Genomic DNA, 12,659 nt, shown 5'->3' with positions numbered 1-12,659 from the left:
AGTTTTTGCACAATGATTGTTTTTAACTGGAAACCAGTTAGTTTTTGACTTCTCTGAAAAAAACAGATGAGGGAGCTCAACGAATTTCTCTCCATGCCAATGTTAAGATAGTTACTATAGTGGCCCTAAGTTATCCAGTCTGAGAAGAAATTATACTATCCAGCTAAGAGATCGTTTTTCCAGGAGGTATTTGCAAAGCCTCAGCTGCTGTGTATAACCATAGGCATCCGAGCTTGAGTTTAATCTGCATATACAAGTTACTCCAGTGAGTGTCTAGAGTAGGTCATAGAATCACAGAAAGGAACCTTTTAAGACTATCTAGTTTCACCCCTCAGCTATGGATAAGGGCACCTGGCCTTGAACTCACACAGTGATGGGGCATCCACAAGTTGAGGGACCTGTTTCAGTGCCTCACAGCTTTTGTGGTAAAAAATCTCTGTAAATCCAATCTAAACCTACCCTCTTTTAGTTTAAAATCATTGACTTCTACTGTCACTACATGCTTTAGTAAAAAGGCCTTTCTTCATCATTCTAAGCCACCTTTATATATTAAAAAGCTTCTGTAAGTTCTCTCTGGACCCTTCTCTTCTCCAGACTGGCTCAGCCTTTCTTCGTAGGGGAGTTACTCCATTGGCCTAGTCATCTTTGACCCCTTCTGGGCTCACTTCAACAGGTCCATGTCCATATGCTGGAGGCCTCAGAGCTGGATGCAGCACTCCAGGTGGGGTCTCAGTAGAGTGGAGTTGAGAGGGAGCGTCACCTCCCTCACCTGCTGGCCACGCACTGCCCAGATTGCAGTGGCTCTTTGGCTGTGAGCACATGTTGTCAGCTCACGTCTAGTTTTGCGTACACTGGCACCCCAAGTTGTTTTCTCTTGGGCTGTTCTCAATCCATGCATCCTCCAGGCTGCATTGATACTAGGGATTGTCCTGGGCCCAGTGGAGGACAATGCATTTGGCCTTGCTGAATTTCATGAGGTTAATACGACATAGGTGGTGGACCTGTCAAAACAGCTGCTGATTCTTGCTTAACCTTATGACAGGGAAGGGAATGTAGGGGGTTATAGATTTGGGTTTTTTTCTGCAAAACTGATGATGCTCTCTGAAGAGAGTGCTAAAGAAATGGTAGAAATGTTAAAGGCACTCGTGTTTCTGAAAGCGTTTTGTAAGATTTTAATAAAGAAGTTTAAGCTGTGACATCTTAATGATTTTTATCATTTGCATACCTCTGCAGTAAATAGGAATTAAAATAAATGCCCTTGATGATTTGTAAGAGACAGTGGGATTCCTTTAACTCTGTAGTGTGATTTGCATATGCATTTTTTTCAGGGTGATGCAGAACATGTTTAAACTTTTACTGGTGTAAAATGCCGTGGGTGGTAAACTTGTAGACAGTATGTAAACTTGCAGTTTGTCTTAGGCCAGTGTTATTTTATATATACTTCTGAGAAGTCAGTGACGGTGTGAATGTAATATCAGCCCAGCATTGGGTTGCTGTTTGCTTAAAAAGCAGTTGAGGCAATAAAGTTGGGACCCTCTATCAGATTGGTTTTCCTCAACATTTGGACTAATGCTCTCAGTAGACTTGCTGACCATGCTTAGTCAACAATTCATCTCCTGGGATTGTTTGCTGCTCCTTCAGCTATCAGCAGGTGACTCAGAGGGGAGTTGGAGGCGGTGCTTGCTCGTTAGCAGGAGAGTGAGAAGGCTTTAAAGGGAGGGAAGGGAGCTGCTTGGCTCATTCCCTGGCAGGCTTTGCTGCTCCTTCAGCTATCAGCAGGTGACTCAGAGGGGAGTTGGAGGCGGTGCTTGCTCGTTAGCAGGAGAGTGAGAAGGCTTTAAAGGGAGGGAAGGGAGCTGCTTGGCTCATTCCCTGGCAGGCTTTGTTTGCTGCTCCTTCAGCTATCAGCAGGTGACTCAGAGGGGAGTTGGAGGCGGGGCTTGCTCGTTAGCAGGAGAGTGAGAAGGCTTTAAAGGGAGGGAAGGGAGCTGCTTGGCTCATTCCCTGGCAGGCTTTGTTTGCTGCTCCTTCAGCTATCAGCAGGTGACTCAGAGGGGAGTTGGAGGCGGTGCTTGCTCGTTAGCAGGAGAGTGAGAAGGCTTTAAAGGGAGGGAAGGGAGCTGCTTGGCTCATTCCCTGGCAGGCTTTGTTTGCTGCTCCTTCAGCTATCAGCAGGTGACTCAGAGGGGAGTTGGAGGCGGTGCTTGCTCGTTAGCAGGAGAGTGAGAAGGCTTTAAAGGGAGGGAAGGGAGCTGCTTGGCTCATTCCCTGGCAGGCTTTGCTGCTCCTTCAGCTATCAGCAGGTGACTCAGAGGGGAGTTGGAGGCGGGGCTTGCTCGTTAGCAGGAGAGTGAGAAGGCTTTAAAGGGAGGGAAGGGAGCTGCTTGGCTCATTCCCTGGCAGGCTTTGTTTGCTGCTCCTTCAGCTATCAGCAGGTGACTCAGAGGGGAGTTGGAGGCGGTGCTTGCTCGTTAGCAGGAGAGTGAGAAGGCTTTAAAGGGAGGGAAGGGAGCTGCTTGGCTCATTCCCTGGCAGGCTTTGTTTGCTGCTCCTTCAGCTATCAGCAGGTGACTCAGAGGGGAGTTGGAGGCGGTGCTTGCTCGTTAGCAGGAGAGTGAGAAGGCTTTAAAGGGAGGGAAGGGAGCTGCTTGGCTCATTCCCTGGCAGGCTTTGCTGCTCCTTCAGCTATCAGCAGGTGACTCAGAGGGGAGTTGGAGGCGGGGCTTGCTCGTTAGCAGGAGAGTGAGAAGGCTTTAAAGGGAGGGAAGGGAGCTGCTTGGCTCATTCCCTGGCAGGCTTTGTTTGCTGCTCCTTCAGCTATCAGCAGGTGACTCAGAGGGGAGTTGGAGGCGGTGCTTGCTCGTTAGCAGGAGAGTGAGAAGGCTTTAAAGGGAGGGAAGGGAGCTGCTTGGCTCATTCCCTGGCAGGCTTTGTTTGCTGCTCCTTCAGCTATCAGCAGGTGACTCAGAGGGGAGTTGGAGGCGGTGCTTGCTCGTTAGCAGGAGAGTGAGAAGGCTTTAAAGGGAGGGAAGGGAGCTGCTTGGCTCATTCCCTGGCAGGCTTTGTTTGCTGCTCCTTCAGCTATCAGCAGGTGACTCAGAGGGGAGTTGGAGGCGGTGCTTGCTCGTTAGCAGGAGAGTGAGAAGGCTTTAAAGGGAGGGAAGGGAGCTGCTTGGCTCATTCCCTGGCAGGCTTTGTTTGCTGCTCCTTCAGCTATCAGCAGGTGACTCAGAGGGGAGTTGGAGGCGGGGCTTGCTCGTTAGCAGGAGAGTGAGAAGGCTTTAAAGGGAGGGAAGGGAGCTGCTTGGCTCATTCCCTGGCAGGCTTTGTTTGCTGCTCCTTCAGCTATCAGCAGGTGACTCAGAGGGGAGTTGGAGGCGGTGCTTGCTCGTTAGCAGGAGAGTGAGAAGGCTTTAAAGGGAGGGAAGGGAGCTGCTTGGCTCATTCCCTGGCAGGCTTTGTTTGCTGCTCCTTCAGCTATCAGCAGGTGACTCAGAGGGGAGTTGGAGGCGGTGCTTGCTCGTTAGCAGGAGAGTGAGAAGGCTTTAAAGGGAGGGAAGGGAGCTGCTTGGCTCATTCCCTGGCAGGCTTTGTTTGCTGCTCCTTCAGCTATCAGCAGGTGACTCAGAGGGGAGTTGGAGGCGGTGCTTGCTCGTTAGCAGGAGAGTGAGAAGGCTTTAAAGGGAGGGAAGGGAGCTGCTTGGCTCATTCCCTGGCAGGCTTTGTTTGCTGCTCCTTCAGCTATCAGCAGGTGACTCAGAGGGGAGTTGGAGGCGGGGCTTGCTCGTTAGCAGGAGAGTGAGAAGGCTTTAAGAACATCTCTAGGGAGCGCAAGCGACCCGGAGCGCCGCGAACAGGAGCGGGCAAACAGGGGCGTGGCACGTCAGTGAGGGCGTGGCACGGCAGTTTGCACGGCAGTTCGCACAGGCAGGGCAAACAGGCAGGGCAGAAGCCTAGGTATTTCTGCAGCTTTTTTTTTTTTTTTTTTCTCTCCTCTGTTCATTTGTTTCTTTGTCTCTTTCTACCTTTCCCCCCAGCTTAAGGCAGTCATGCCTCCCAGAAAAATGAAAGCTGTTGCTCCTGTTACCAGTAGAGGTGTGTCAATACAGACTGAACCCTCTAAAAAGGATGCAGCCACTCAGGCCTCCGGCTGCATAGACTGTCTGAGCCTGGACCTACTACCAGAGGACAGTATGAGAAGTGCCTGCATACGATGTGAGCAGGTGAACGATTTGCTGGGTCTGGTGGCAGAGCTAAAGGAAGAGGTTGATAGGCTCAGAAACATAAGGGAGAGTGAAAGGGAAATTGACTGGTGGAGTCACACCCTTTCCACCCCTAAGGAAGCCCAGCAGGAGGTGGTGAAGCCCAGCCCCTCCTGCCATCAGGCAGACGGAACAAACCATAGGGTTGGGGATGAATGGAAACAGGTGCCTGGTCAGAGAGGCAAAAACACCCCCTCTCGACCCCTTTCACCTGCCAGGGTGCCCTTAAAAAACAGGTATATGGCCCTGGACTCGGGCAGTCTGTTGGAGGACAGTCAGGAGGAGGATCTATCTACAAGATCTTCTGGTTACCCCCAGCCTACCGGACGGGTTACGACTACAGGTAAGAGAAAAAAGAGAAGGGTTGTTGTAATAGGTGACTCCCTTCTGAGAGGAACTGAGGGCCCTATATGTCGGCCAGACCCGTCCCACAGGGAAGTTTGCTGCCTTCCTGGGGCCAGGGTGAGGGATATTACCAAAAAACTTCCTAAACTTATCCAACCCTCAGACTATTACCCACTGTTGGTTGTCCAGGTTGGAAGTGATGACATTAATAAAAGGAGTACCAGAGTAATTAAAAAAGATTTCAAGGCACTGACCCGATCTCTTCAGGGGACAGGAGCACAGGTAGTAATTGCCTCAGTTCCTGTGCTAGCTGGGATGAATGAGGAGAGGTTTAGGAAAGCCCAGCTTACCAACAGGTGGCTTAGGGGATGGTGCTATCGTCAAAATTTTGGGTTTTTTGATCATGGCGCGAACTCCGTGTTGCCCAGTCTCATCAAAGCAGATGGGCTTCATTTATCTAGGGAGGGCAAAAGAACTGTAGCCCATAAGTTGGCAGGGTTAGTTAGGAGGGCTTTAAACTAGGTTTGAAGGGGGAAGGGACAGCAACTGGGCTCTCCAGAGACAGGCCTAAGAGCATAGAGCCTGAGTTGAGAATGAAATCAATGGCCCAGCTGAAGTGCATGTACACCAATGCACGCAGTATGGGAAACAAACAAGAGGAGCTGGAAGCCATAGTGCAGCAGGAAAACTATGACATAGTTGCTGTCACAGAAACGTGGTGGGATGAATCACATGACTGGAGTGCTGCTATGGGGGGCTACAAGCTCTTCAGAAAAGACAGGCAGGGAAGGAGAGGTGGAGGGGTGGCTTTATATGTTAGAGAGTCTCTTGACTCTGTTGAAGTTGAGGTCAGCAGTGACAAGGTTGAGTGCCTGTGGGCCAGAATCAGGGGCAAGGCCAACAAGGCTGACACCCTTGTGGGTGTCTGTTACAGACCACCCAACCAGGATGATGAAGGGGATGAATTATTCTACAAGCAGCTGGCAGATGTCTCAAAATCTCCAGCCCTTGTTCTTGTGGGTGACTTTAACCTGCCAGATATCTGCTGGGAGCTTCATACTGCAGAGAAGAGGCAGTCAAGGAGGTTCCTGGAGTGTATAGAGGACAATTTCCTTCATCAACTGGTAAATGAGCCTACCAGGGGGAAGGCCCTGCTAGACCTACTATTTACAAACAGAGAGGGGCTGGTAGATGATGTAGTGGTTGGAGGCCGCCTGGGGCATAGCGACCATGAAATAATAGAATTTTCAGTCCTCAGGGATGTAAGGAGAGTCACCATTAAAACCTCTACCTTGGACTTTCGGAGAGCAGATTTTGGCCTATTCAAAGAACTGATTCAGAGCATACCCTGGGAAACAACCCTTAAAGGTAAGGGGGTCCAGGAGGGATGGACATGTTTTAAGAGGGAGATTTTGAATGCACAGCAACAGGCTGTCCCAGTGTGCCGAAAGGCCAGCCGGAGGGGAAGACAGCCAGCTTGGTTAAATAGGGAGATTCTGCAAGAAATCAGGGATAAAAAGAAAGTTTACAGACTATGGAAAAAAGGGCTGGCTACTTATGAAGAATTTACAGATAGAGCTAGGTCATGCAGGAAAAAAATTAGGGAAAGAAAAGTGGAATTTGAAGTAAATTTGGCTATTTCAGTTAGGGATAACAAAAAGTCCTTTTATAAATACATTAATAACAAAAAGAGGGGCAAGGAAAACCTCCATTCTCTGTTGGACTTGGAGGGAAATATAGTTAAGGAAGATGAGGAGAAGGCTGAGGTACTTAACACCTACTTTACCTCAGTTTTCACCAGTAAGACAGGTGGCCCTCAAGACAACTGGCCTCTGGAGCTGGTAGACAGGGAGAGGGAGCTGAATACCCCTCCTGTATTCCAGGAGGAAATAGTGACCGACTTACTGAGCCAGCTGGATCCTAACAAGTCTATGGGACCAGATGGGATCCATCCCAGGGTGATGAAGGAGCTGGCAGAAGAGCTTGCCAAACCGCTCTCCATCATCTTCCAACAGTCCTGGCTCTCTGGGGAGGTCCCAGATGATTGGAGGTTGGCGAATGTCACCCCAATCCACAAAAAGGGCTGCAAGCAGGACCCTGGCAACTACAGGCCTGTCAGCCTGACCTCTGTGCCTGGCAGGGTTATGGAGCAGTTCATCCTGAGTGCAATCACACAGCACCTTCAGGGTGGACAAGGGATTAGACCCAGCCAGCATGGGTTTAGGAGGGGCAGGTCCTGTCTGACCAACCTGATCTCTTTCTACGATCAGGTGACCCACCTGGTGGATGAGGGGAAGGCTGTGGATGTGGTCTATCTGGACTTCAGCAAGGCCTTTGATACCGTCTCCCATAATATACTCCTGAAAAAGCTGGTAGCCCATGGCTTAGACAAGTGTAGCCTCTCCTGGATTAAGAGCTGGCTGGAGGGTCGGGCCCAGAGAGTGCTGGTGAACGGAGCTGCATCCAGCTGGCGGCCAGTCACCAGTGGTGTTCCCCAGGGGTCTGTGTTGGGTCCAGTCCTGTTTAACATCTTTATTGATGATTTAGATGAGGGGATTGAGTCCATCATCAGCAAATTTGCTGATGACACCAAGTTGGGAGGGAGTGTCGACCTGCTGGAAGGCAGGAGGGCTCTGCAGAGGGATCTGGATAGACTTGAGAGATGGGCTGATTCCAATGGGATGAAGTTCAACAAGGCCAAGTGCCGGGTCCTGCACTTTGGCCACAACAACCCCCTGCAGCGCTACAGGCTGGGCACAGAGTGGCTGGAGAGCAGCCAGGCAGAAAAGGACCTTGGAGTACTAATTGACAGGAAGCTCAACATGAGTCAACAGTGTGCCCAGGTGGCCAAGAAGGCCAATGGGATCCTGTCCTGTATCAAAAATAGCGTGGCCAGCAGGACCAGGGAAGTGATCCTTCCCCTGTACTCTGCATTGGTGAGGCCACACCTTGAGTACTGTGTTCAGTTCTGGGCCCCTCAGTTCAGAAAGGATATTGAGATGCTGGAGCGGGTCCAGAGAAGAGCAACAAGGCTGGTGAAGGGACTGGAGCACAAGTCCTATGGGGAGAGGCTGAGGGAGCTGGGGTTGTTTAGCCTGGAGAAGAGGAGGCTCAGAGGTGACCTCATCACTGTCTATAACTACCTGAAGGGAAGTTATAGCCAGGTGGGGGCTGGTCTCTTCTCCCAGGCACTCAGCAATAGAACAAGGGGGCATGGGCTTAAGCTCTGCCAGGGGAAATTTAAGTTGGATATCAGAAAAAAATTTTTTACAGAGAGAGTAATCAGGCATTGGAATGGGCTGCCCGGAGAGGTGGTGGATTCACCATCCCTAGAGATCTTTAAATGCAGATTGGACGTGGCGCTGGGTGCCATGATCTAGTAAATGAGCTAGAGTTGGACCAAGGGTTGGACTCGATGATCTTGGAGGTCTTTTCCAACCCAATCGATTCTATGATTCTATGATTGTTAGATTAGCTGCTGTCAGGTCTTTGTTCATTCAGTATACCTGAAGCATCTACAATGCAAGAATTCAGGAAAGCTGTTCAGATATTTTCTCAGTAAATAATAGCAATAAGAGTAAATAAAAGTAATAGGACTGTTTTCATTGAAAGAAGATCTTTTCACTGGAAAGGCATCTGGGGCTTACAGGTTTTGGGTTGAAGTTGGTGATCTGGGGGACTCTTAGAGGGTCAGATTTGTCATATGAATTATAGAAAGTGTCTCTCCTTTAGACCTTGTGGCATACGTACAAGTTGGAAAAATAGGGCATATGTAAGAAGGCAGTGGACAGACTAAGCATTTCTGTATTGCCATTTGTACCAGGATGAAATATTCTTCCGTTCTCATAGCAGTTCTTCCATAGGGCAGCACTGTTCTTTTTTTCTCCCTCTCTCCTGGGGCATGCAAAGTGCTCTAGGAAGTATTGACTTTTTCAATTGCAAAGAGAGAGGGAAGGTCTCTTGGTTTGTTTCCTCTTGTTCCGTGTTTTGGAAAAATCTTCAATCTCCTGCAGCCAATGTGCAGCTGATCTCTGGTCCCTGTGATCCTAGAGGAAAGGAAGATACAGCATGATGTAATGGGCAGAAAAGCCAAGTCAGGAGTTCAGACTAGTAATGTCCTCACAAATTATTTTAGGGATAACTTGCATCTAAATGGCAACTTTTTTCTAAATTTGAGAAACATGTAATTGTGAGGATGTTTAAGTTATGAGTACCATGAATATTTTAATGGGGGAAGGGCTGTGTCTGTAGCGTGAGGGGCTGTTCAGACCCAAGGCAGCTTGTTTTAATACTCCAAATGAGAGGGGAAAAAATAAAAAATCCCTGTTCGTTTGAGATAAACTGAGATCACAGCAAGTGAACAACCTAAATTGTACTCCAATTTTTGTTTTTTAGTCTCTGAGAAGTTAAATGATACCTCATGAATCAACACTAAATTTTATTACTGAAGCATGGTAAAAATCTATTACCAAGTTCAGTTCAAAACTTGCCTTTAATGCTGAAGTTAAAATGTTCTAATAAGTAACTCTTCTTGTTTACAGATCACTACTCTTATTAATCATAAGGATAAACCAAAGCGTTCAGACAAGACTCTGCAGGCAATTCAGCGAGTGGGCCAGGCAGTTAACCTGGCAGTGGGAAGGTTTGTTACAGTGGGTGAAGCCATAGCCAATGAAAACCATGAACTGAAAGAGGAAATGAGTATTGCCTGCATCGAGGCAAGGAGAGCAGGTATGTAGTTACTCATGAAATTGTACTAGTGCCATTTTTGACACACTATTTTTAGTATCAGAAATAACGTAAGGATTTTATTATTTAATTGCTTAACCCGCCTCTGCTGATTCATTCAAGGCCTGATCTGTTACCTGGTTTTGTCACTTACTTAAATTACTGTCATCTTATGAACAGGGAATGGAATTATGTGTTGACTTTGATTTTTTAGGATCATTTACCACAAGGAATTACTTGACTGCTCTTTGTTTTATGATGTTATTACAGACAAAGAGCGGAGTGTTGAGAATACAACTTTAGAGTTTATTGCTGCCAAGCTAAAACTGTGGAGTATCTAAAGTTATTTGAGTGTTATGATGCTATTGAGGTCACTGCATTCTAAATCTGAATGTCTGAATGAAGGTCAGTGTCAACCCATATTTCATCAGGACTCAGTAAGATGACTCACATCAGTCATCTGATGACTCTGCAGTAGAATGAAAATCATATTGTGCTTGCCTTTTTGCTGGATTCAAGTTTTGTTGCAAACTTGCTGTGTGTGTGAATTGAATGTGAAATTTGGATAACTGAGTTGCCTTCTCACAGAAGCCTGTCTAGGAGAATGAGGGTTACATTCTCTAGTAACATAACAGAATGTCTGTGTCATGCTAGAAACTACTTTCTTAGTTATTAAGTGCTATTCCTTGCATGATATTTCAGTGGCTCTCAGTACTGCATATTCTTGTATCTACAGTTCAGCCTTCAGGTGACTCCAATTAAAATGTTCCTTCTGCTGTTAATGGGGTGAGGTTTTGTTTTTTCTTTCAAATACCTTTGGATCATGGGAAATTCTACTTGGAAGAATCTTTCTGAGTTTGAACAGGTCGATGTAGCTACAAGTGTGATAGACTTCCTGCTTGTTGTGGCTTCAGAGAGTCAGTCTTGAGCTTCTGGATGTGGAGGCAAATAAATGACCCTTCACCACTAACATCTTGATGACTGCAGAAAGGAGCAATACTCTACTCCAAGACATGGGTTACTGTACTTAAAACTGTTCTGTTAAGTTAAAGAGTGGACTTGTGGGTGGGTGTTTTGTTTTTATTTTTTTAATAATCTTAGAATCCTGAAAAACCTGTCTTTTGCTGTCTAACTGGTGTATTTCTTGCCAAATCACTGAACTGGCCTCAGACTTTGGGGATGCAGGTCATACTATTATTTGTGATTAAAAAAAAAAAAAAGCTTAGAAATTGGGCATGGTACTGTAACAAATCCTCTGAAAATCCCTCAACAATGAGTCACAATGTCTAGAAACATGCTGGTGATGAATGATTGTTCTTGTGATTTGAAGGACTATTCTGGATAAACTTTAGACTGAAAATTCCTAGTCGCTCCAGTAAACTTGGCTGAAAACAGAAATGTCCTAATTTAAAGACATTCCATTTGTTATATGAAGCATGTGTTTTCTCTTCAGAGATCCAAGTAAACTGCTGACAAGTCAAAATTGCCAAAGTTCATGTTGATAATCTCAGCTGCTAGAAGAGGAGTGCAGTCTAAGTCTGTTTCTTGGTTTGCCAGTTATGCTGTGGCCAAGTGTTTTTTATTCCTATCAGTGTATCCAGGAGGATCTCAGAATCTAAAAGTAGTCTGCAGTATTTTTTTCCAAGCAAAAGGCTTGGAATGTTTTTTGCATTGTAATGTGCCTCAATCTAGAGGAGTGAAGAGATGGATTGTTTACATTTCTGTCAAGCCTCACATTTGCCTGGGTATGGGTCAGTTTTTCTCTGTAACCTGTGCTTTTGAGATCTAACTGAAGACTTACATGTGAAACTAAGTATAGCAAATATATTTACTGCTGTTTTTTTGTTTGATGGGGTTTTTTTGTACCAGTATTGTCTCTGGGGGCTGTTCAGTGTTGAACAAGATAAAACAGTCCTTTGTGCAGATAATTTCTTAATGTCTTTTGAATTCTGTTTCTGACCATGGTTGTTTAAGTGCCATTTTGACTAACTTTGGTGTTTCGAAGCAAGCCAAAAAAATTTCCTGGACAATTTTAATCAAGGATATTGACATGTATAAAAGAATCCTATGTTTTGTGGGCATAGGTGGCAGAAAGCCCTTGCTGTCTAGGGCAGAGTGTCTTGCAGAGCTGTTCATGCTTCTTTTTAACTGATAAATTAGATTGTGCCTCAGAAATTAAAGCGATATTTTGTTAGGCATAGAAGATAGATTTAAGCACTAAAAGATTTAGAACATTAAGCATCTCAGTTGCTAAGAAAAGTAGGGAGTCTTTAAATCAATTGCATATCCTGCAGAGGCTTTGAAGGATGACAGGTGTTGTATCTGTCTCTTGTGAAGGGTATAATCAGTGATCTGAAGTGTTTCAGACTTGTTATGACTATTTCCTTGTAATAAACCTTGTAATTTCATTGACTCAAAATAGAATCATAAAACATTGCAGAGGGTCATGTAGCAGATTTTGCCTAACATTAGTCTTGCACTGTGTCAATGTTTACAGTGACAGTATAGTAGTGGAATGTAACTCAAAAGAAGTGCATTTTAGATGTCCATCTGTGATTTTTTTTTTTAATCTTTTTGTACCATCCCCAAGCACAACAGTCAGATTCATTTTCTACCTACCTTTTTGTTCACTTAGTCTGTATCTCATGATGAAGTTGGAAGGACATTATGGGAAAGGCCCTGCTGAAGTTGAGATGCACAGGATCCGTTACTTTCTTTTTTAAAAACAGTGTCATCTAATCAGAAAAGGCATTCATATCAGTAAGGGACTAGTCACCCTTGCAGGTCTGAGCTGTCTCTTCCTGATAGCCTTTTTCTGCTTCATGTGGTAATAGCTTCCAAAATTATTTTAGGAATAATCCTGGAGGCAGATGTGAGGCTGACTAGCCCATAATTGCCTGAATTGCTCGTTTCCCTTCTTGAGGACGGATGTGACAGTTGTCTTTCTATCATTGGAAATCTCTCCCATTTGTCACAATCTTTCAGTCATGAAAGGAGAATTACAGTGACAGTGAACTGCTTTTTTAACATGCTCAGATGTGTTTTATGGACTTACATACCAGCTGGCTTCCCTAGCTTGGTCTCTTTACCCTAACAGGTCTTGCTCTTCATAGCTTACTCCCAGGGCTTAATTCTGTCCTCCTGGTTGCAGTCTACAGGCAGAGGAGGAAGCCTTTGTTCTGTCATCAGAAACCTCGAGTTTCTAGGGCTGTCTGGACCTTTTGACAGGCAGATATTGCAGGTCTTCCATGTTCTCTGGTAAGTCTTTGTATGATGAGATGCTTCACCTATGACTTGATTCATCTTAAAGAAGGTGAATCCCAC

At 46.0% G+C, this 12,659-nt stretch overlaps 1 protein-coding gene across 1 annotated transcript in view; it reads left to right on the top strand.

Annotated features, from left to right (window-relative positions):
• CTNNAL1 (catenin alpha like 1) overlaps positions 1-12,659 on the top strand; it is a 63,127-nt gene that overhangs the window by 16,793 nt on the left and 33,675 nt on the right. Inside the window, exon 2 of the mRNA XM_071554994.1 lies at positions 9,149-9,338. Coding sequence (XP_071411095.1) covers positions 9,149-9,338 — 190 coding nt within the window. The remainder of the gene's footprint in view (positions 1-9,148; positions 9,339-12,659) is intronic.

Source organism: Pithys albifrons, chromosome 4 (genome assembly GCF_047495875.1).
Source record: "Pithys albifrons albifrons isolate INPA30051 chromosome 4, PitAlb_v1, whole genome shotgun sequence".
Lineage (NCBI taxonomy): Eukaryota > Metazoa > Chordata > Aves > Passeriformes > Thamnophilidae > Pithys > Pithys albifrons.
Note: the sequence above shows the minus strand (reverse complement) of the source record. Positions and strands in the feature narration are given on the sequence as shown.